General features: G+C 36.7%; 1 protein-coding gene across 4 annotated transcripts in view; it reads right to left on the bottom strand.

Moving 5' to 3' along the window:
• The window catches only part of ZNF407 (zinc finger protein 407), a 348080-nt gene that overhangs the window by 78203 nt on the left and 243906 nt on the right, over nucleotides 1–25971 (bottom strand). For 3 of the 4 annotated variants that reach the window (XM_064507125.1, XM_064507124.1, XM_026100710.2), the window contains one exon: nucleotides 20022–20200. In XM_064507125.1, coding sequence (XP_064363195.1) covers nucleotides 20022–20200 — 179 coding nt within the window. Of the gene's footprint in view, nucleotides 1–13963; nucleotides 17761–20021; nucleotides 20201–25971 lie in introns of those variants that run through there. The other variant, XM_064507126.1, reaches the window with a different exon arrangement.

Genomic DNA, 25971 nt, shown 5'->3' on the forward strand with positions numbered 1-25971 from the left:
CCTTTAAAAATAATTTTTTTGCCAAACCATATTAATGAAAACACAGCTTCACTGTAAAGGATGTACTGTTTGGATGAATGACAGTACTACACCTTTGTGCATTCTGGGCACTCAGAAAAGACTTGGCAAGGATTCACGGCACAGACAAAGCAATTGTTTCAAGGACACGTAGCAAAATAACCTGGAGTCATGAGACAAAGGCAGGAATAAGCGAGACTGGTCAGGAATGGCCTTCCTCAAGCTGGAGTGGGCAAAAATTAAATGCACACAGAGCAGTAATCCTTCACTTCCCTTTTACCACTAGACTTTCATAATTTTCATCATTTAGGGCAACACATTGCCACTGCTAAATGAAATCTACAGAGTGGTCGCAACTGTAGATGTGTAGTCGCTGCGAGAAACGATTTATCAGCAGGCCCGAACCCTGAGTCACCTTCTGCCTTTTTTGTACTTCTAACATTGTCACTGAAGAAATGCTGTTAGTGCTACGTAAACAAAAACGTTTCACTGATGAAATTCTTCCTCAAATCATAGTTCATGAATTACTTATCGGTTTTGCCTATCGCTTCCGAATGTTTGGTTATGCTCTGTTTTGGAAAGCAAGACAGAGGAGAAGGACTGCGGATCATGAGACAAAAGATTTAAATGGGATGCAGCCAGCTGCAATTGGTTCACTGTGATAAACAGCATAACAAAAGTGTAATGAATACTTTCCAACAGAAAGTTATTTCAGTTATAAGGTTCACTACTTCAGAGGTTCACTGTCCTTATAAAAAAGAAAACAATCACTCAAAAAGGTCACATTCTCTCACAATTACTCACATTAGGCGCTACCTTACCTCAACATCTCACGAAAAATTAAAGTCCAAATCATCTGGCACACGGCAAAGTGCTCTTTATCTAGTCCATACATCTATGAACAGACACTCAAATAATCGTGTTTATGCTTTTTAACTCTCTTTTTTAAAGACAATGTACTGGATTTTTCTTTTCCAGCAATTTTAAACGGATCCTAGTTTATTCATGTCAGTGGAACTGCTCATGACTTGTAATGGTGAAGTACTAAGTAGATCCAGGTATCCAAGTCTAATGTTTAGGAAGCTCTTTTTGACCACTGGAGTGGTCATCTGAGCAATGCTGCAATTGAGTAGATTGTCCTTTGAGGCCCAATGAAGTAAGCTTTCTCAGATGAACTACAATGATGTTTATAAATGTTTAAATTACAACCTGGACACTCCTCCTACATTTTTCTGAACTGAAATGTTCAGCGTAGAAGTAGTAAATGTTGTCTAGTTGTTATTTCTGATATTAAAAGTGACTGTTATTAAGTCACTCTTAAAATACTGATTTTATACTAAACATATGGAAATTAAAACCTTAAGGTGAAACCAATGTTTTCTCTCAAGTTTACAGCCAAGTGAGTAGAAGGTTTGCTTAAAATACCATTCACAGTATATATTGACATTATAATATATCTGTTAATGATTAAACACAAAGGTGCACTATATATGCTCATAAAAGAATATTATACATGAGTTTTAAAATGATATGTTATAACTGCTGAGATATTAAATGTTTAATAATTTGGCAATTTCTTTCAAAGATAACTATTAAAATTAAGGGAGAAGGGGCCAAATGTTAACTCTACTGAATTCATGCCTGGTACAGCTGGGAAGGCATGCATGAGGAAAGAGGACCAACCAATTTCCCTGTTTTCCTGGACTACATGAGAGCCAACTGCTTCCTAGCATAAAACAGCTACATTCAGAGATACTCAAGCTGAGGCCACTTGCAGCTAATGATTCTTGCTGATAAAAATCTGCTGGAATAGTCTGTGTCCCTCCTCCCACCCAATCCCTCACAAAATAGGAGAAGGACACAGATGGCATAGTTTCTGGAGGTTATCTTGTTTTCACATTGGCCCAGCTTTCTATCTACTTCTCAGCAATTTCAGACAAAGAAGAAAACTCCACCCAAGCTCTCTAATTTGTGCTGTCTGCTGTTCTACTCTATAAAGGTTGGAGCAGCAGAAGAGCAAAACTTCACTCTATTCTCTGCTTAAGGTGGAGGGCACAGTTTCACAGTGGTCTACAGAGCACAAGGCTAATGTGGCTAATGTGAACTACATCTGTACATCTTTACACCATCTGTAAATTGAGAGCTATTACCAGGAATCAAATCAGCTAGCACATATATCCTATTCAAATGAAGGCCACAGTATTGACCAACAGCGGCACCATTATTACAAAATACACTGTTTAAGATTAATATCCTTGAATAGTAAATCTAGGTAGGAAATGGCACAGTGAGACAAAATTAAATTTTAGGTTTGGCTCTCTGACCACGGACCAGCTATGCTATTGGAATTACAGAACAGCCGTTCTTAGGGAATACCGCTATCAACAGCAAGTGACAGTAAAAGAAACATACTGTTTTTCTCTACAATACCACAGCACGTTCCTGTGTATGTTCCCTCGCTTGACTCCTAATGTATGCAGCCACTGCATTTTTGAAATGGAGCCCTATTCAGCACGTCCTTTTGCCACATTAACAAAGAATAATGATTAATAAGACCGCATATTGCTATTAACTTATGTCTTCTTTACAGTAGAATATATGCATTTTTAATTTTGGAAAATAATGTCCTGTATTAGAGGAAGACTAGCTCTTTGGGGGGCAGGAACTTTGGCTGGTTGCTGGATCTCTCCCCGACTTCCCACAGAAGCCTGAAATAGGCCACATCATTAAACGCATGTTTGTACTGAGCGTCCAGTACAAATGCGCTGGAAAGTTGGACACTTAAAAGGGAGTTAAGTACATAATATGTTTATAGAACTGCACTTTAATTTCTCTGTACCTCAGTTTCTCTCTTTCTCTATCTGAGGATTGAAATTTTAAATTATCTGGATTGTTTCTAAAATATAATACCACTTCTGCACTCCTGAAGTACAGTAGTTACAAAAGCTACAGAAAGGCTAACAGCCACTCCCCCAATCATCCTCCTTACATATTAATAAGATTAATATATCCAGATTTTTTCTCATAAATCTACATCTTAGAAATACCATTTTTTTCACTCAATCAGTAGTAAATGAAGTAGTAACAATAGTTAGATTTGTACCAATATCCCAGATACAGGATTAATAATGAGTAGCTTTCTAAGCTGTGGGTTTATAATATTTTCCATTGATGCTTTATACCAACCACAAAATATATTACATATGACTGTATGTTCTTAGATAAGATAACTAACATTATGTGACTTGATGCTAGGTGTGAAGATAATAACAAAATACTTGCAACATAAAAATATTGCTTTACATTAAATAAATAAATAAAAAGGCAGCAGCAGGGGAAGATCAGTGGATTAAAAATACTCATGACATAATTTCATAGGCTGCACTGTCAAAGCCTACTATTTTTGGTCATCAGCAGTCCAGCCATTTATCTTGAGCACTTGTTGGCAGAATAAACTTATTTCCTGACTTCTAGGAAGTTTGTCACTGACCAGAATTTTGCTGACCATGTGTGTCCACGCACACACGTACACTCACACACAAAGGAAAACCCTTTTGTAGAGGTATGAAGTTAATTTTCATTTTGCACTTAAAATACAGACTTGTTGTCGTGGTTTGGTATGAAAGATACAGAGCATATTCCTCAAAATTACAGCCATTGCTTTTTTCACTTCACAATGAATTTCCAAGGAATTAGTTAATCTGCAATTAGTTTGAGTTGCATTAATTAATAACTGCATGCTTTCAGAAACATAACTAACCCTTTAGCATCTGTACCAATCTTTTCTCTATCCCAAATGCTTCTCAGAAAGGAATAATATAGATACTTCAAACAGCTATTTTGAAACAAACACATTGTAATTAACATAATTCTTTAACAGCTATCATGTTATAAGATACAGACAGGTGACTAGTTCATCCAATTTCTAACTGAGAGCACTGCAACTTCAAATATACTTTTACCAGTCACCTTTCTTCCTCTGCAGGAATGTTAAGTGACAGTTTGAAACTTTAAAACACTGATTGCAACTGCTCACCAATACAGAAAAAAAAAAAGTTGTGTGGGTCAAAATTCCCCAAATGTTCAAAATTCTAATAAAAGATGAAGTCTGAGATATAAAAACAAACAATAAAATCACATACTTTACATTACAAAAACAGTACCAGTTATCTGTTCTGTAATATCCAGTCAACATAGTGATGCCATCAAACTTAGAACTTTAGCAAGAAAGATAAGAAAGTCTGAGTTAATTTTTTCATAAAGCATTATAGTAAGGTACACTTGACGAAATGGTGGATAAAAAGAAATTTAATTGATTAACTAAAGAAAAAATAATAAAGAATTGTTAATAAAGTGCCAGGTCATGTTCTACTGATCTTTGAGGGCAGGTGCCTTAGTTATCTATCAGCAATATATCCTTAGATCCCATTTGAGGGTCTCTGCACACCTCTGTGTACGAGATGCTGAGTATGCAGACTAATGGGAAGTGAGCAGCACTGTGCACAGCTGGAAAAACTAGATGTCCGTCTCCCAACCTACACCAGCACAATTACCTCTTGTGATGTAAGTATTCCAGACAGGCACTTTCTTCTCCTTATCTGATGTCTAAATAATACACTGGAGTAATTTAGCCAATAGACTCCAACAGAAAAATCTTCACTTGGAAGCACAGAAGCCCTCGGCCTCCTCACTGCCCTGCTGCACAGTGGATCAGCCAGATGCGAACTGCATCTGATGCAAGTGCCATGTAGGCACACTAATGCAATAATGTTGCTGGCTTTCTGGTGGATTATTGGGCTGGGCTTGCCCCTTGGCACTGCAGCTTTGAAATGCATGCACATCAGCTTTAGCAGCCTGGATTCAGACTGCACCTGTGCAGTGGAACGGGTTCCCCAATGGAACTGATTTGTATCAAGGGCAAGAAGAGAAGACATGCAGGCACCTGTAACCAGACTAGCCTCAAACTCTGTTCACAAATGGCACCAATAACACTAATAATCACCAATGCATTTTCAAGCTCATCAGAGTGGAGCCACATGGATGGTTCTTGAGAAAGGACTTTGCTCTCAGTATTCCTTTGGTAAATTGAGGCACAGTGATTTCAATAGAGTTATGCTGCCTTTATATCCTCACTCAAGTCTGAAATCAAATGGAATAAAATAGAAATTTTTGGCTCACATTAACTTTTTCTTAAAGAGGTATAAACAAATACCCCTTTGGGTGCTGTGTTCTAGCTAGGAAGTTTTAGACGCACAATGATTCTGCAGAATTACCAGTAATACAAGCAAGGGATCACATGTGGTGGACATACACAGGTATTCAGGAAGTATTACAGTACATGAATCGTACTCCTAATCTGAAGGACCACTTCATAGGACCCTTTACCTGAAGATGAATCAGGAAGCCTGGGGAGAACAAGTAGAATACGAATTCCAAGAGCCTTCCGCACAATGAGGAAGGTCAGAGTGCTGCTTTACCCATTAGCATATGTAGTCCAATGAATTGCAGTCTGGAATTACCTCTTTTCTTCCTCATCCCTTAGTTTTATGTCAAATTTGTGTGTGGCAAAGTTAGTAATAAATTAATTTTATTTACTCAATGAATGGTAATGATTTAAGGAATGCAGTCTTTTCATGGTTATGCAATCTAAAATAAATATATGGCTTTAGTTGTGTATTGCTGGGTACTAAAGTTTAATTACATTATGAATTAAGTAATAATTCCACAAAATCATTTGTTAAAATCAGCTAACAACATAACATATCAGCCATTACCCGAGGTAATGACCAATTTTGGGGTGAAGGTGTTATAAACTATAATGAATGGTTTATAGCAGTGATATTTAATTTAAAAAAATGAAATAAAGTGTTTGAAAAACCTTCTGTCACTAAGCTGCCATCCGGAGCTGTAGCCTGGAAGTCACTTATGGACATCATACAGCCACGATGTTGTTGGCACCTGGCTGTACTGAAAGTTAAAAACATGAGAATAAATTGGTAGAAGGGATGTAAAAATGCAGTCAGAGCATGCCGCTGCTGAATGTGTACCATTTCATAGTCATAATTTAAAGTGATCAGAAGGGGGGAAAAATGAAGCACAATAAAAATGGAAAATGTTAGATTAATGACACAGTCATTAAGATAAAAAAGGTGGAGTTATATGAGGAATGGATCTTATTTGACTTATCAAAATTAAACAAGTTATTTTAACAATCATTTGCAAAAGCACATTTTACTAAGCTCAAGGAAAGAAGACAAAAAATAGAAATCTTCACAGGGATATTTCAAATTGTCAGTGGCTTTAAAAAAATGATTTAGGATTTTCTGTTGTATCTTCTCTTTCAATTTTAGAATTTTAGTTGCCATATATTATAATGGTATTTTAGCTATAAAAGTAGTTTTCCACTCACTATTCTCTTGCCTTTCAAGGATACAAACTGTTTTTCTTTCCTCTAAATGAGCACAATAAAATGGGTAAGCTGTCTGGGGAAAAAAAACCCAGACAAACTGGTGGTATAAAGCTCAACAGAAAAATGTGGTACAGACGACAGGCGATCTAAAGCATGTTTACTGTATGCCACGCAATTTATTCTACTGGTATGGTTAGAATAAGAGTTTCTCACTGTTGAATTATCATTAAGTTTTGTTCGCAAACAAATCCAGTGTTACCGCTGTCCCGAAAGCTAAGCCTTAAAGAAAGTAGGAGAGAAAAATCTGCATGCAAAACTGTACCGTAAAAATAATAATCCTGTAATAAATATTCGTTTAACAGGCATTCTTTAGGGCCTGATCCCGCTACCATTCGTTACAAACCTCCCTGTATAAATGCTATTCATGTATAGATATTTTTAGCAGACTAATTTGCAGCACTTCAGCAGGTATTCTTATATCTTCTTGAAAACCTTCTGGAAATATCAATAAAACTATCAGTTATGAAAAAGTTGATACCAAGAGTCAGCTAAATGAAAAATAGAATAAAAATGCAAACTACAGATGCATTTAGAAGAACCAAAGCTTTGCAAGATTTTACCCTCCCTAGCTGATGTAGGCAAACCAACAGATTGTCTTTCTGTCAGGCAAATCCTGATGGAGATAAATGCACAGGCTGGAGTGCACGCCTAATTCTTACACACAAGCTGCAACCAGAGCATGGATTTATGCTTCAAGGCAACCAGATTTCTCCCTGTTTACACTTAAACACTGCTGTTGCACTCATTCCATCTTGTTTAAACGCTTTTAAAACCAAACCCAGGCTCTGCCCCCTCCCCCACTCCCACTAATTATATACTTTTTTGTTTGAAGAAGCAAGCCCTTTATTGCTCATAATTTCAGCTATGACTTGCTTGGGCACCTTCTACAGATCAATAGTACATAGTTAAGTGGATGAAAAGGCTAAATGTGATTGTCATTTGCAATGCAAGGTTGTGTGTCTTTCCCCCTTAAGCTTTAGAGCCTTGCACTTGTGTTTCATTTTAGAATACTAAATTCCTGTTCCAGGTGTATAGTAGCTGCACATTCAAAGCCTTTTGTCTTAAATTAAATATCTGTCATTTTTTAAGGCCAGAGTACTGGCATAGGTTATAATAAAAACTAGCGTCCAACCTGCAGTTTTACAGATTCCATTGCTGGTGGCCATACATCTTTGATGGCAAAACTACTTTGGTTGTAGAGCCATAAAATCAATAAATATTAACCTTTTGTGACACTTTCTGCATGGATGCTTTATCAGTTGCTGTCAGGTGATAGAACAGTCAGTGATGTACTATATTTTTCAGCTAAGAATCCATACCAAACTAAGAAATTAATGCAGATTAACAAGCCTTTAAATACAAAAATTGCCAGTGAAACTTCAGTTCTATATGATCAAAACTAAACCAAATCATGATACTATAGAATAATGAATTTGCCACAGATACTGTTAGCAATGTAAGAAGTACAAACATAATACTTTTATTGGCATAAGAAGTGTGTGTTTGAATGTCATAGATTAAATAAATTCAGTTTTATATTTCATGACACAATATTTATTCAGATTCTAGATGATAAAATTATAAACCTACCCAATTACACAATCCTGTCTAGCAATGTTAGTTAGAAACTCACAGACCTTACTTTGTTGAAAAACATTTATGATAGTTCAATACACCTACTGAGCTACTTGGGGCACACATGGTTATTGTGAAAGCAAAAAATAAAAGTTCACTGGAAAGTAAAAATATGCATTTCAAGCTATCTCCGGCCTCATATAACTACAACAGTAACCGCATTTAGTTCTAAGCCCCTTAGAAAGCCTAAGGCTTTTAATTATTGGAGAACATCTTGTTCTGTACAAACCATACTGTAGTGAAGTGAAACATTTCAACATAACAACATACAGACCAATAACTGGGTTTGGTTCTGCTTCTCCCTATTCTCAATGTTACAGTTTCTTCTACATAACACTCTATGTGTTTACCAGAGCTTTAGAAATTATGTTTATTTTTGTTTATTTCTTGGTTTTTTAATTAATTAATATGAACTAGTTGATAACATGGAGTTTTCAAAACATATCAGACTTCCTAAAAATTACAACAATGCCCTAAATACTTAGACTACCTGTTCTAAACATTCTTCAAATATAGACTCTTTATTCTGCATTTGTGTTCTGTATCTGTATACAGAATACAGAATACTTGAACAACACTGGTAGGTTCTCATATGGGTCGACTTACATTCAGAAAATCTTGAGAAATGAGGGCTCTAATTTGGTTCCATTCATCCAAGATGGCCAAAGTCTATTATGAATTATTTTATCTGTAAATTTTTAAATCTGTTTTCATACGTTGTTTTAACAGTGCAGGTGGAGAGTAAGTGTATATACAACAATTACATATTGCTGGAAATAGGAGACAGTACTTTGTTTTATTCACCTAAAATACTACAGTAAAACAGTACAGTCTAATAAAAATTCAGATATTAATGTTTCACAAATATTCAGGCCTATACCTATGGTGAAGTCAGTTGCAGGTACACAGCACTATTTGGAGAAACAGGGAACTGCTTTGAGAAATGTAACATAAAGAGCTAAATCAAGGCACAATAAAAGCTTTACTAACATCATCTTTAAATTTTAAACTGAAGTGCAATTTTCTATTTGCCATTTCTTTCTGTAACATCTGTATTTTTTTATTATCCAAGAAGAAAACCTCTTTCTGCCAATCAGCGTCAGGAACAATCAGATTTCTCAGCAGAACCACACAATATTCTATCTTTTTGGATTACAAAATCTACAGTGATTTTTCTTTAAAAATATTAGCAAAAATAACTTTAATCAGCCCACTTTACACCTATTAATGCTAACATGAAAGGATCTACATTTCTTTTCAAAAACCTGGTTGAGCAGAAAAGCAGCTGTTCCTTTAGGCAGAGGCAAAGCCTACAAAACTGATAAATCACAAAAAAAAAGCTTTGTGAAAAAAACAAATGTGCCTGAAAGTGTCCCATGTCACAATAGGGACACGTGAGATAAAAGCCTTATTTCCTTATATTATACAGCAGACTCACCACATAGAGCAGACACTCATGTTACCAAGTGGATGATGATTGCATCGTGAGCCACTTTTGTGCACCTGCACAACCACCTATCAAAACCTGATTCGTGCTCGTCGGAATTACCTTATACAAAAGCACCCCAAAAGATCAATCATTTTTCCCATTTTTGATAAGAGACAGCATTCTCTAAAGCATTCTTTCAGAATCCATAGAAGTATCTCGAGGTAACGCTTTCCCGAGATGCTCAAGAACCTTATACTGTTCACACCATTTATAACCATTTACTCTTTGTTTAGCTGAATACTTAACTAGTATCCCCAATATGACCAAGTCTTTCTGCAACTGGTGCCTCTCTTCCACTCATCTCTTCAAAGTTTCTTTTTATTGTACATTTGCCATCAAACTTAGAAATAGTTTTATTTGACAAAAAAAAGAAAAAAAAGTTTACTTTACAGCTCCCAGGTTTTTTTGAAGTCAGTGGGTACGTATACTGCATTTGCAAAATCTATTCTAATTTGAATCTAGTTTTAAAATCCCAATCAATATTCCATTTTTCTTATTAATTGTATAATTCTAGAATTTTATAATTTTGTTTTAAATTTGCTATCTCAAAACATTTAAGGAAATATAGCTAATCATTTCCATGGGCTCCTAAGTTTGCAAAAAATAGCACATGCAACAAACAACCCAGCACAACAAAAACATAAATGGAGGATTATGTTCCCTTACCATGTTAGCCTTTCTGATCTACAATACACATAAGGCTACACTTAATTACAGGTTACTGAGATTCCATGATTTTCACAAACTGCTATATCTATGGCTTCATATTTTCAGATTTTTGCTTGAATGGGTGGAAGCAAGCACAAGCAGCCTAGCAAATTTTACTGCCAGTTTTGAGAGTGGCTGTATTTGCTCTGATGCAGGTGGATTAAAAAAGAAAGGGTCAGCAACGAATATTATAAAGACGGTATCAAAATAGTAAGAATTTATAGACAAATCTTTACCGGACAAGGCTAAATTCAAATCATCAAGAAGTTTTATCCCAAGGGCATGCGGGGGCATTAATACCTGAGGACTCCAGACATTGAACAAAGGCTCCTCCTTTTTTATGCTCACCTTGTTCACGCATTCTAAAAACGATTGCAAAAAACCCCCTTCTTCTAAGTGTTCAATTGGTTGTTTAAGAACTCCCAATTTCAAACTTTGTTTAGCAAAAAAAAAAAAAAAAAAAATCTGAATTTCAGATACATATTCTGAATCTAAAATTAATGTTAAATTGAGAAAGTTTGCCTAAAAACTTCTAATATCTCTTAAGATAACTAGATAATCAGGGTTTTATCTTTTTTTTTCTTGTCAAAAGATGCTTTCATTTTATGTTTCCTCTGGACAGCTATTACTTCAAAGCAGATCAATTCTTTTAAATCTTCTACAAACTATGTTCTCAGAATTGTTATCTGCTATTACTTCCTAGTCTTCAAATAAGTACCACCATTCTGGCAAGATACAAAAGACATAGGGACACAGCTTACAGTGGTAATACAATAGTTATCTTAATGCCTTTTTTTGTAAGTACACTGATCACCTCTACAACCCTGTTATATTCCCAAATACTATATAGTGACCAACTCCATCCTTTAGCTACAGTACAATGATCCTTAATCAAAAAATATTCCAGTAACAAGAAGCTAGGTTTCTGAAATGTTACTTAAGCAGGTATTGTGACTAGCATTAACTGATTGCCTGCTTCATGTATCTGAAAACTCCTCTTAATTACATTAGAGGAACCTGTCCTGCAACTCTGCTTCTGGAAGTCTGACACCTTCTCTTCAGACCAGGAACCAAAGGCCCATACTTCTCAAACTGAAGTCAAGGGAGCTGCACTCATTTAAACCAGCAGTGTGTTTAATCCAGTCATGTGGAGGCTGAGCCAGTGATTTCTATTTTCTGAAGCCCAAAGTTTTCATTTATGCTCAGGCTCCTATGTAATTTATACAAAACCTGCATTCATTTTAAGGCCTCTTTATATTATCAGAGAATATTATATGAAAGTTAAACCCTAATGACTCAGAGAATGAAAACATCTCTATAAAATCAGCAGTGGTTTCTTTAATACAGCCCATTTCTTTGACATTAGATATTGATGAGCACACACTCTTTCCGATAAATGCAAGACCTGCATAAAGTATCTTAAATTCAGAAGATGTACTTTTTATCTTCCCATTTAGAACAAGGGGATCCCCACTAACTGACTTACTGGGAGTTGAGAGAGATGATATCTGCTTCCATGGTTTTCTGACATGACATGAGAGTTATAGATAGTTGGCATGCAATGTATTTATATAAGATATAGTTTCATATTATGCTCTTATATGTTAACCAAGAAAGTGAAGCAATCTTTCTTCTATGTGACTTCTACCTATCTTCATTTGCTTTAGCGCAAACAGTTATAGACAAGCTCCTCTTTGAACTGATAATTTTTTAGAGGTCATTCAGCCCATAATTTCTGGTCCTAGTCACTATCCTGATGGTCCTTCTTAGGAAATTGGACCCAGTGGGAACGTTTTTTCCTTCTGCTTAGTCTATGGGTCAGCATTTTCCCTCCCTTGTACTTCTTAATTCCCTTAAGTGGCAATTATTTAAGGCACAGTTAGAGAAGGTGCAATCTACATTCATCCAATAAAACCTAAATATTAAAAAGGACAGAAAAATCCAGCATGGTTACTAAGGATATATGGGAGAGCATTTAGCATTTGAAAGGTACCAAAGATCTGGTAAATGAAAAGATGGGAAAAATTATGAAGAACTATTGGAAGTAAAATAGAAATTAGGAGAAGCACAAAAGAAAAAGTGTATCAGGCAGACAAGGCATCCGAGCCGCCAGAGGTTAAGAGCCAACGTTCCACGTCGAGCAGTTAACGGGATGTGGGGGTGGCACACGTTGCATCAAGGAAAGCAAACAGAAAGAAACCCCAAAAGAAATGGTGGACATTAGTGCTCAACGGACATTTCCAAAACCAATGGGAATTTCTGTGTTGGCCAGTGTGGCATGGCTCATGCTCCCTTCCAGGCCAGATGACCATTTCGTCCCTGCCACGGAAACCAGGATGCTGTAGCGGGGAAGGGGACGAGTAGCGGGACCCAGGCAGAAAGGCACTGAACAGAGTGTAAGGTGGTGACTAAGAGTGCTATTGCTGCTGCATCGAATATGAAAAGCACTTGCTCAAGGGCCCTACAGCTTAGTGCCAATTATCTGATGGAAAAATGCTGCATGACATGAAAGACAATCTACCTGTATTAATCAGAGATATTGTTAAGACCTGTCCGAGACTTTTGTCTAGGCAGTTTTTTCCTTTTCCTTTAAAATTATATTCTGAACATTTTTCTTTAGCAGAATTCATGGCCTTCATTTTCACCTGAGGATGCCACCCACTTATTAAAACATACCTAATAGTGATTTTTTTTTAAATATTATATGATGTAATATTTGCATCAAAATATTTCGGCTCCTCCTTTCATGCTACTCAGCAGCAACACATGCTGACTGTTCAGGAAAAGCAACTATGAAACTATGAAAGGAGTGCCTAAGCTCTTCAACAGCAGCAGCACAAGCTATGTATTACAGGAGAAGAAAAAACGCTTTCATGACGTTACATTTTTTCCCTTCATGTGCTACCCAGAAAGGTCCAACTCCACAGTCATGACTACCTAGATAAAGACCCTGCAATGGCAGCTTTGCCAGGCATACAAAGCCTACTCATAGAAGACAGCTATAAAAATAATCAAGTGAGTTGGATTTTTTTTAACATGGATTAATTTTTTGTGAAACACAATACAAAGCAATCTACATAGGTTACAAGGAAGCTCGCTTCCTCCTTTAAAAAACAGAAAATCATTTATACTAGGTTTTTATTTCAAGCACACACTAAAATTGTTATTCTTCACAAAAGAGGAAAGGGAGTGTCTGCCAATCAACATGACATGCTATTGAAAGACTGGCACTAATAGCTATGACAAGAGCAAACCTGTTTGAAGCAGAGCTGGTGCTGCCTTTTTTTCAAGTATACCAGCCGTCAAAAATACTGTTTTATCTGACTAGCAACCCAAGCAATACTCTACTAAAGTAAAAGCTTCTGCCTTATTTGCCTATATCTAGCAATGACAGACTTTTCATATTGTTCTAAACTACAGCATTTAAAGTCTATTTTAGCTTAATAAAGACAAAGACTGGGAACAAAACTACACCAAGAAAGAAGTTAAATATACCTGCAAACAAAATTGTACATCATTAATAAGTAGAATTTATTCATTTTATATTTTCCTAATTCAATAAATTTAGAGGAATTAGAATAAATATATCTTTTATTATTTGATTTTTTTCTAATTTGTTTCACCTTTATATTTTCTATTAAAGAGTCAGAGAAAAGATATAAGAGAAAAAAGACAAGAAAAAAATGAAAATTTTAAGAACAGAAAAGCACTAGTATACCAGTAATTATCAAGTTATCTGTGTTCAATTCACATTCTGAGTAAGTCTACAGTTTCCACTTGGTAATACAGTAATACCTTGATAAAATCACATAATAGATCACACCATAACTTTTAGCAATCAATTTTTTCTCTTAATAATTTGATAAATGTAGCTGTCAAGTGGGATAAGAATCATAATTTTATTTGGACTTAACTATTTGAACTTTCAGAATTCCATTCATGAATATTGCAACTGCTACAACTGATAGCATCACGATTTTGTCCCTTGTTGATGATGTAATCACACCGCGGTTTGCCAGCATAACCTTGTTTCTCAAAAGCTAAAGAAACAGAAAGAGGAATGTGTGCAGAGCATAGCCTTTTGGAAAGTACACTCCAAAAAGTTTGGAGAAATATTTCCCAAACTTAGGTATTAAAAAGACTTTGCTGTAAAGTTTCCTTGTTTTCACTGCTCTCCAGAAAGAACTGAAGTATCCCCCAACTCTTGTTCCCCTAAGCCACAAAAAGCAAAGCGCAGGAACCAGCCTGACCTCCTGAGCAGCTGATTCATTGATCAGCCTTTTCATCAACTTCCCAGCTCAGGAGTCAATAAAACAGTAAGAAAACTGTCAACCAAGAGAGCAGCATTTCAGCATTTCAATAGGATTCTTCTAACACCTTTTTTTTTTTTTTTCGGTCAAATGAATGTTCCTATGTGTTTTATGGAGGATTTAACTACATACTAGAAACAAAATTATTTTAGGCAAGTATATCTCTGGTCAGGCACAGGTACTTCAGGCTCAAAGAGGGTAAGAATTTAGCGCCGATGGTACTTTTAATGGGACTGTCATCTGAAAGAGAAAGAGCACTTCAGGGGACTTATGTGTCTCCTGAACTACCCTCTACTATCACAATACTTCAGATTCGCAAACACGACCCTTGCACCAAGAGGCTTTAGATTGAGAATGTCTTGAGATTTAAGACCAGAAATGACCATTAGATACTAGTCTGACTCCCAGTATATCAAAGCCCTTTAAATTTCACTTAATTAGTTTCACAGTGAGCCCAGCAACCTTGAGCCCTCTTAAAGCCTATCTTCCAGAAAGACATCCAGTTTTCTGGAGACTCAAAGGAGTGGAACAGGCACAATTTCTTCTGGTCGTTGATGCCAGGGATCAACTGACCTCATATTTAAATGTACACACCTTATTTCTCATTGCAATTTGTCTGACTACACTTTCAGTAGCTGATTTTTCCGAGGCTTTTCTCAGCTAGATTAAGAGTTGCTCACATCTGATATTTTCTCCCTGTGAAGCAACTCATACACTATAATCATGTACCTATCTATCATTTTGGTCATGAATTATGTAATTCCTCATAAGGACTAAGCATTCAATCACCACATCGGCAGCTAACTGCCAAAACACAATCGTCACAATCTTTGTTCAACGGATGCCCAACCCCAGGGGCACCTATAATTAACGAGGCACCTCCATTTTCATGGAGGCACAGGCACACAAAGCTCTACTTCCAGGCATACCCAGAAAGATGGCTGTGCAGCTGGAGGAAGCAGCTTACACTTGTACTTCTCCCAGGACCTACAAAAATAAACAATCCTCTCCTGCTCCTACTTGCAGGGCCCAGCGTGGCAGATGCTCTCAGAGCATGCTGCGTAACTTTGGCACAACAGAAGCACAGTATCACTTTCAAAGAAAGAGTGGACTAACCCTTATCAAACAACATGATTAATTTGTTCTGCCTTCCCTGATTTTCTTTTTTCTTCTCTCCCTCTCTTTTTCTTTTTTTTTTAAAGGACAGAGCTGCAAGAAAGAGTTCAGGACTGCTAATTCTAAGTTAATAAAACACCTCAGAATTTTCTGTTGAATGTCTTACGTAGTTCCTTAATCAAATAGCTGACTGTTGTGAAACTGTTTTTAAGCAAATGATTTTTGCCTTGAACTGTATAGACATTGCACTGATTTTGCACATGGGGAAATTCAGACACAGATCAAGCCCAACACAAATTAGTGGCACAGCAAAAATGGGATTCTTCCAACTTCCTACAGCGGCACTCAGTCCTGGAGATCCTGTTCACTTCTGAACAGTGCACAGAAATAATGATATAGACAAAATCTTTGCTGCTACCTTGCTTCCAGCCATCCATCCCATTTAAGAATCATGGAGGAACTACTGATAACCAAGTTCAAAAACAATGCAACATCTGTCAACATCAGAGACACTGCAGTCAGAAGTCCCAGTCCCAGGATTAGCACAGACAAGATAATGGTAGCAGAAAAAGACGACTTCCTTAGGACAAAAACAGTGCTGGTACTCCTACCACTTGACATCCCTATGAGTTTTGAAACAGTCATCCACAGTGTGACTCCCAATTTTTATATCAGAGCCAAATAGTGCTCCAGCACTACAGTATCATCACATAACTTTCAACATGATCAAGAAAATAATAATGAGCAAACTGTTCCTCTTCCCTCTGAAGAGCTTTTTGCCTCACTGCCACTTTAGTATCCACACGAGAGTACTACACGCACAGCGAGATGCCATGGTCTCTGCAGCTATTGGAATAATGGGGTTGTCACGCCATAGATATTATTCTCTTTGGACATAAATAATGCATCATAATGATATCATAATGTCTGTAAGACAACAGCTCCTAAATGAAGAACATTTAGTTCAAACCAAAATTATCACTACGAAGTGATGCTGCTCCAAAGCAGACAAAGCACTGAGAAAAACAGTGCAGGACACATTCGATACTAAAGACAGAAATATTCTCTCAATTGCCATTGTTTTAAAACATATAATGATACTTCTTGAGGTCTATAAAGAATAGAGTTGCATAATAAAACATCTCCTTCTGAGATGGAGTCTATAGCAAAAGGGGAAAGAAACTCTGCAGACCTGGCTTTGTAGCATTTCCATATATTAATTCCTCACATTATAAAGGATTTCAAAGATGCAAAATAGAAAGGGCTATCACCTGTCAACTGCAGTATCACTCTCACTCATGCAGAATCTAACTTGTTCCCTCACCCACCTTCCAAGGCTTTTTCCCTAGAAATGCAGCTTCTTCAAGCTCTTTGCTGCCATTGACCCCATAAAGCAGTATATTAATAGCCAAAGAAAGCTGAACAGATATTAGTATTACTTCAAAGAGTATTAACTCTGCATTAGAAATCCAACTGATAATTTCCATTTCACAGATGAGAAAGAGGCTTGAATCTTACTCCCAGCCACACCTTAAAGATAACCTACAGCTCTGATCTTGCTGAGCTGCCGCAAAGGAGTTTCTGACTAGTCTTCTATTTCTATTCTGCTCAAAGAAGCAAGGGGGATGGCTTTCCTGTTACAAAGCAATATTAGAACACAAAAGGAAGAGAAATAAGTTTTAGTTAAAAAATTGATTTTTTATGACACTTTCATATTCCTATCATCCTTAAGAGTTCTGTATCATATTGTGGATTCTCTGTGGGTATAGGCAATGACCAATATGCAATCAGTAACCATGAACCAGACATAGAACAAATCTTAGTTTGATAAGAAATGTTAGCCAGGGCTCTGGAGTTATTCTCTCATTCCTCTAAAAATCTTCTGTAAAATCTTTAACTCTCAGGTGTCCAGCAGGCAGAAATGGATGGAAAAGAAGAAATGAAAAAGCCTTCAGTTTAACGTCTGAGGTGAATGCACAATTACCACCTAGGTCCTGCTTTAGTAGTGTTTCTTCCTGAAAGGAAAATATAGTATTGCCCTTTTAGAGACGGGATTATGCAAACACTATTTCAACACACTTTTGTGGTATACCAATTCTAGGCTCGCCTAGCAATAATTAGGTGGCAGCCAGTTTTTGCTAGTTCTAATATGTTTGTACAGTACCCTATTAAGTGCAAGGGGATTTCTCCAGTATAAGGATTAATATATACAAAAAAGGAGATGATCTTTAGTATACAACACATTTATAACAATTTTCCCTACACTGCCAAGACAAGCAGGTTGAATAGCTTTACCACAGTATGCTACAATGAGCAATTCATTTACCTATATACATGTCTTGAACAAACAATGCGGAAACTTAAAAGATTTTGTAATTTTGGGATATTGTTAGTGGTTCTACCAGTGTTTCCTCTTTTACATATAAATAATGTATCTCTGGCTATTGAGAATATTTGAATGTTTCATATTATTTTAAGTGGGATTATTGTAGTAAATAAGCAATAGTGTCTGGATTTAAGCTCTGAGTTGAATATTCATTCACTTTAGTCACTTCACTTTTATAAATGTGATCAGTTTTCTGACCTATTTTGAAATTGGTATTCTGCCAACTGGCATTTTGTTTGCACATCCAGATATTATCCACCATATGCTGACATGACATAATGATTGGTTCCAAAATGAAGTGGAATACTTGGCAAATAGGAATATATGGTACAAATAATACACTGCCTCTAGTCAGAAAAGCATTTTGAGGAAACTAAGAGATTTTAAAATAACTTTAGCATACACACACTGCATAGTGCTAAATAAAAGCTCTCTAGCTCAGGTATTTTACAGACACATGGCTCTCAAATTTATAAGATCAAGTCTTTACAGAAGAAGATTCAAATCTGACAGAACAGTACCAAAGGTAGTACTTTAATGAAAGATTAATTTGCATCTTCTGGGCAGAATTTGGCCCACAAAGCTTCCTCCTCCTCTGGATTCACAAACTCTTCCTTCTTGTCATCTGCTCTTCTTTTCCCACTGCTCTGACTTGTCTGCCCTCCCTGTGATGTCTAAGTTATCCGTCTCTCCCGAATTAAGATCACATTTCATTCAAGCTCTAGTCTAATTCCGTTTTATTGCTCCTAACATCTTTCCATCTTCTTATTCTGCTATCTTGATGTTCCTGTTACACTTCTGTCTTCTATTCTGAACTTTACAATCTCTGGAAAAAACTGTCTTGTTCCTAAACAGAAAACATCCCAACTTTGTTCTTTCAATTTCTGTTTCCAAAGCAATATTTCTGATTTGTATTCCTGAAGTGACTACCATGCGTGTGCTTTCTAATATAAAGCCTCAAAACCATACGGACCTTGTTGATGGAACTTGTGTTTTGTTGTAGCCCTCTTTCGCCTTTTATTTGTTTCCATGTTCTTTGCTCAACTTAGAAAGTGAACTTTTGCCTATTATTTTCAAACTCTGTAAAGCATCGTGTAAAACATTACTGTGAAATTAGCAATAATAATAAAATAGGGGGACAAGGAACATGAAATATTAATTCAGATTTATACGTGAGTCCCTTTAGGTTCTTTAGGTAGGTCATGTGCTAGCAAAACCCTTAATTCTTTCTTAATTAAGTATGTGAATAGTATTGTTAACATCAGAAGGACTATTCACATATTAAAAACTAAGCAATCACTTAACTGTTTGCTGTCTTAGGGTTGCAACGCACTATCTATCTGCTACATTATTTTATGAGGCTGGTACCTTCTTCATATTATTTTAATTATTCTTTCTTCTTCTAACAGTAAAGATGCTGCTTCTCTGCTGTTGTATCTTTTAGTGTTAAATATTGTCTGCTTTGCTGTAATGAAATCTAAAAGTTTTTAGGTGGTACATTAATTTACCATTGCATTTCTTAGGGAATTTTGCTTTTCTATTCTTTGGGAGGAGGAGGCAGAGAGAGTCAACACAAACATTAAAAAAACCAATATTTCACCATAAAAGTTTAACTAGATTTCAGAATGAGTCATCTAAATAGCAGACATTTCTGATGCTTATACATAAAACTGCAAGCTTTGTTTGTGAAACATAAGTGGATTTCAGTACTTAATGCATCACCTTCACCCCTTGTGAAAACATGAAGAAGACGGAGTTCATTTTAAAATCATTTTCTTCTTCAGATTAAATAATAGTAACATGTACGAGCCCGCTGTCTAATTGCAACCACTTACACATGACCATTTAGGAAAGTGAAGAATTTGTAAACAAAGAGAAGAATGACCTTACCGGCATGCAGGTATGCCAGATCAGGATTTTCAATGTCTGGGTGTAGTTCTTTCAAGTGGTTACGAAACTCCACTGGGATGTTGGTTCCATAATCACATTTAGGACAGTTATACATTTTTACTCCTTCATGCTTTCCTGTATGTAAGATGTGTTTACGGATATTTTCAGCACAGTTGGACCTAAAAAGTGAGGAAAAAAAGGAAATAAGTTATATAATAATCTACTCACTATTAGACATTCAAGCACTGGCTGAAAATAAAACCTGAGGTTATGACAGAAAATGAGAAAAGTCATTGTTAAAGCTAATTTTCCACAATCTGCGCAATTCTTCTGTCTCCTTGAAATTTGTATGAAAGTTGTTCTTCGCATGAAAACTCCCCAAACTGTTTCAGATTAACTGAGCAATACATCTAAACAAGAAGCATTTAAAAATGAAAAATTTCACATTTGCAAATGTTGTGCCATTTTTATTTTTCTGGTTGTTGGTGATGGACAGAAAGTAAGGAAAACTTAACTCAACGAAACTGATTCTTCTTTAGGCATTCTGAGCTCTAGGCCCAGTGCGAGAGAGGCATAGATACCTGTAACATTCTTGGTGGAGCTCATCTGAACCTTTCCTACACATTCCTAGACTCCACAGGAGTTGTTGTGACTGATTTTTATAAGAATATTCCACCAATTCTTATCATCTTCCTAGTGATCACAGAAGAAAATAAAAGGGACCTTCTCAAGTTCACACCTTTTTCAAAACATACATGTATTCTGATTTATTTCTGAAACATGGGTTCTCTGTAGGGAGTTGAGTTTTCATGTATAAATTCAGGATACATATACAACTAGTTTTATGCACTTCAAGGAAATGCTATTTCTCACAGCAATACTAAATACATAATATTAATATTATTTCTGAAAAAAGTGAAAAGAAACCTTACATTTTATCTAAAATGCTCCACAATATGACAATAATTTTTAATTTCTAGACTTTAAAATTTTGCATTCTCCCTCTAAATTTATTTTACATTAGAATTTCCTAAATATGTAAAGTCTCTGATGAAGCCCATATACTATATACTGCTTTTTAATTTCTTTTTAAGCGGAAGCAACCAATATATTTCTTCCTGATTCAAAATAATGGCTTGTGTACAATATTTTTTTTTATAGACCTTCTTAGTATTATATCCTATCAATGTTGGCAAACTAAGAACATTAATCCAGTTTAACTAAAAAAAAAACCCGCCCAGCTGAAATACATAAATATATAATGTTTAACATATATTTAAATAAGACAACAGTACTATCTTGAGCAACTGATTGTCTAGGTGTCACTGTTACAGATACCACTCTAACAGGCACCTAAAAAAGACCCCCAAAATAAACTGGAGGTAGCAGCTTGAAGTTCTGTTGGAGTGCTTGTCTCTCCCTTGGAGATGGTCATAGTAAAGCTGATATCTGCCTTACGGTGCTGCCAAAGCTCACCCTCTGTCATGTCCATCTGCTATATAACAGTATAATGATCAGACTCTTCAGAATGTCAGAGAAGACACTTATGTTCACTGAAAAATATGAGAAAGCTTGGTCCTCAGCATCTTTCAGGATTCAGCCCCCCCAAAATTATAATGCTTATAAATGTTGTTAAAGTGAAATGGATATTTTAGAAAAATAACAGATAGTGTACACTGCAATGAAAGTAGGAGACAATCTGGTAACCTTCTATCATGGGTTAAACTTTAAAGGGCAGTGGATTAAAGTAGAGCATACAAATCTGAAATAAAATATCTATGTCCTTTTAGCTCAGCTATCAGACTATGTTAAGGAAAGATATAAAACTTGTTTTTACTTTGAAATAGTTCTGTGAAATGTATAAAGGATCTGTGGAAGCCCATATTACAGCTGTGAAGAAAACCTAGCCGGTTCAAGTCATAAAAGGCCAGTCCTACCTCCTTTTATCTGTGAATTTGCTTCAACCACTTTAAATGGAGCAATCCCAAATTCTCATTTATTTAGCCATCAGTAAAAGTCTGTAACTAAACATATCAACATACTGATATATTCATCACAAGAAATCAAAGTTTAAAAAAATATTTTTCCATGTGATGAGTCCAGAAAGGCTTAATAGAAATGAGGAATAAAAGATCACAAGGCATTACAAATGGTCTTTTGTATTAGGTTGCAATGCAGGAATTGTAATCAGAAAGTAAACCATGAAGGTAACAACTGGTAAATCCAAGCACTTTTGAAGCCAAGTAATACCTTTAAATATGACATGGCAAAAATGTATTGTTCTTTTTTTTAATTATTCAGTGTGCTTTGACTGCCTGTTTCATTAGGAGTCTTCTCCTGAGAATGGTACAAATATGTTATTGTATGTCTGACACAAAAAAAACCACCAAAAGTCCATGTATGTGTGTACTTGCATGACTTTATCTCATATGACTAAACACAGAGGTCTCTGATTTTAAACAGCAATTTATTTTCATTAAAGCTATAGGATGATAAACATCTAACTAAAATATTATATCATTGCAATAGTAATGATAGCTAAGCATTTGACAGGCTTTGTGTTATAGACTTCAATTCCACGAGTTTATAAACTTTGAGGTAAAGATTCCCTTTGTCTTCATTTGGCAATGAAGAACTTAGCCCAAATGAAATTGTAGAATAAAATCTTTCTGCTTTTAGAGTTCCACTCTGAATTTTGGTAGCAAACAAATAAATATGTGAAATCCTGTGAAATAACAGGATGAGCATTCAGTATAGATGCTTAATTAATCTGAAGGTGTAGTCTGGGTTTGCATTCAATGCTGATACAGAGAAGCAGAACAGAAATGTCCCTTTTTTCTACCATTTCTTGCAGTGAGTCTTCCTATCCGAAATGAAGAAAGGTTTATGAGACTTGTTCCAAACTCCATGACAATTCAGTGCCAGGGAAGTGGAAGGCTTGCATATAGTTTTCAGTGTCCTATCAGTGCTATGACATGGTGAGAAGGGAGATGGGACATATTCCTAAGGACGTTGCAGATGACCAGGAACTGTCAGAAGCTGAAAAGCTCAGCCCTCAGTTCTCATGCCACAAGCCTGTTTGACTTCCTCCATCGAGCACTGGTATGTTGGGAAGGGTGTAAACCCACTTTCCACTGCACATGTCTGGGAGAGCTCCAGCTGTATGTCATTTCTGTAAAGGACAATCCCGTGAAGTAAGGGAGAAGGACGGCAAGTTTCTCTCGAGAAATGCAGCTACAGCTAAAGAAGAAAGAAAAACCTCTTCTCAGCTGAAGTTAAAAAAAGGATTTTATCTCTAATGTGCACGCACAGCATTCCATGTACCCTAAAACAGTTCATATCCCTGTTCAAACGGCACATTGCATGTTGCCATTAGAAGTCAGTTCCTACCTATCAGTTATTTGTCTTTCGTTTGTTGCTCCAAATTAAAGGTTACGGCATCTTCAAATATCACAAACAGGAAATGACTGGTCCATTGTAAAACTGTACTTTCTTCAACATGAACAATACATGCAAGGTTGAAGTAAGTTAATTTTCATGCTTTGTCGCTTTGTAACCAAATCTCAGAATACTGGTACACACCTACAGAGGAACTGCATACCACAGCAAAAAGAGCTGGGCAGGTATCATAATCCGGAATGAAACTCAGGTTCAATGGACACCTCCAGTGTCCATGTCCACTATGACAACCAGGCTCAAAGCTTCTCCACAGTGGGGCTAAAACCAAACTTTGCTATTCCAAGGATGGGAACAAAACAGTTTACCCAGCTTTTCTGCAGCAAGTGTTGCTTGCACAGGCAGCACCCTTAAACTGACATCGAAGCCCAGTGGTGGCAGGTGGCCCCCACCCTCGTTATCTCAGTCCCCTCTTTTTCTAAGCCATGCTGATCTGCTTCCCTGGGAGAGTGGAGTGGAGAAAAGTGGAAGTTTAGGAGTAATACAAAATGCCTGCATATTCTGTCAGTATGCCATTGTTTGCCTTGTCTTCCCACTCCCATTGCCTCTCTCCTACATTCATATAGCAGTTTTGTTAGCAAACAATAGGGAATTGCGCTAAGAGCAAGAAACAGAGCACGTAATCTACAGGACAGTGGAAAAATACATGTAGAGCAAAAGTTCTCATAACTGCCTTCATCCCTGAGCCCGAAAATATGATTGTTCATCTAACCCCTAAAAATAGTGCAACTCTCCTTACACAGACATTTGCTCACTTGCATTGGCAATCTACAGTATGCCACTGACCGAACTCCTCAGCAAGTCTAGGTCTTCCCCACTGAAACCAGCAGCACTGTCAGGGGCTCTGGGACAGTAGAGCCCAGACCTGCACTTCGCATGAGGCAGAGGCGAGAGTTTGAAGTGCCAGAGCAGCAGCATGGAAACACAGGAGGCACAATGAGCCTTGAAGGGAGTTTGTGCCAAATGAGGATGGTTGGCGCGGAGGTCCCCACAGCAAGTCCTAGCTGTGGTTGCAGTTCCCCCATAACCTCTGATCTTGCTGGGCTCAGGCCGGCAGCCCCTCGAGAGTGAGTGGTGCAAGCTGTATGAGGGCAGGCTTCGGACATCACTTGTCCCTGAAAAGGAGCTCAGCCCCGATCTTGCGGCTGGAAGGAGAGGGTCATGCTCTGCCCTCCTCCCAGCCAGCTGCACTGATTTCAGCAGGCCAAGTAAACAGAATAATTCAATAGCTAACGGCAGAGCTGCCCGATACTGGAGATATTTGCTGTCCTCATCCTTTATGTGTCATTTTTGACAAAATTCATGAAATAAGAGAAATTCATAAAATATCTATTAATTCTAAACTAACTCATGCAGAATGGAAATGTTTCTACATTTTTAAAGGTTTTGTACATGATAATAATATTAGCCCTGTATTCAACAGCTAAACGAAATATAGTAGGAAGCAACCTATTTTTATTATGATGTTTAACTAATAGGAAACCGAAATTGGAACACTCTTCCATTATGCAGTGTCTGACATTTTCAAAAAGATGCTTACTACAAGACATGGAAATGAAAGGTTTCAGAGGTGCAAATAAGGCAAAATGTTAATTATCTAGCCCACTAAGTTTTAAATATTTTAGCATCTTGTAGGGCTCATATTTGCACAAAAATGAACTGTTTTCAAAAAAATTTCTCCAGGGCATTAGGTACAAACAGCCTCTTTCTGTAGAGGAATGCATACAACCTAAAGGACTTTTGGCAGCTCCATGGCTGTCACTATTTACAACATGAAAACAAACATGGTGATGCAGCCAACGGAGTGAAGAGATTTCTTTCTATTTTCCTCTGTTCATCAGTATAAATAAAATTCACTCTGGCACAGAGAACACTCTGAAAGTCTTCAGCACTGTTTATACCCTGCTACAAAACCTGTAAGAAATACACAGAAATTGCAAGCAGTATTCAGTATTCTGAGGTAAAAATATCAAAGTCTCTAGACACTTTCTTCCAGAAATATAAGCAGTTACAATGATAGCAAACTTCTGATTAAATTCCTAGGTATCATCATAGATTCTTAACCTCAATTATTAACCAAAATTTGCAGGTGTCTTACTCTCAGAAAATGTCAGCTAATCTGGAAAACTAATTGTCTTTAATTACATTATTGCAGTTTTGATTTAAACTCGAAAAGGACAGCCATAGATTTTTAGAGACACAAGGCATCATAAGGACATAAGGAACATTTCTTTATTTATTTAGCCTGACCTCATGGATAGCAGAGTTCATAAAGGTTTGCCTAGTGATTCTTCCTTCAAACCCTAACTCTTTCTGGAATTAAACATCATTTTCAGGGAGACATTCAAATCCAATGGAAAGTGATGGGGAATCCATTGTACTTGTAGGCAAATGGCTCCATAGCTGATCATCCTCACTTACACAAACCACATCGTATTTCTAATCCTATTGCTTCCAGATAGCGGATAGCGTTACATTTCACACACCTTCTGCT

The sequence above is a fragment of the Dromaius novaehollandiae genome, chromosome 2 (assembly GCF_036370855.1).
Source record: "Dromaius novaehollandiae isolate bDroNov1 chromosome 2, bDroNov1.hap1, whole genome shotgun sequence".
NCBI classification, from domain to species: Eukaryota; Metazoa; Chordata; class Aves; order Casuariiformes; family Dromaiidae; genus Dromaius; species Dromaius novaehollandiae.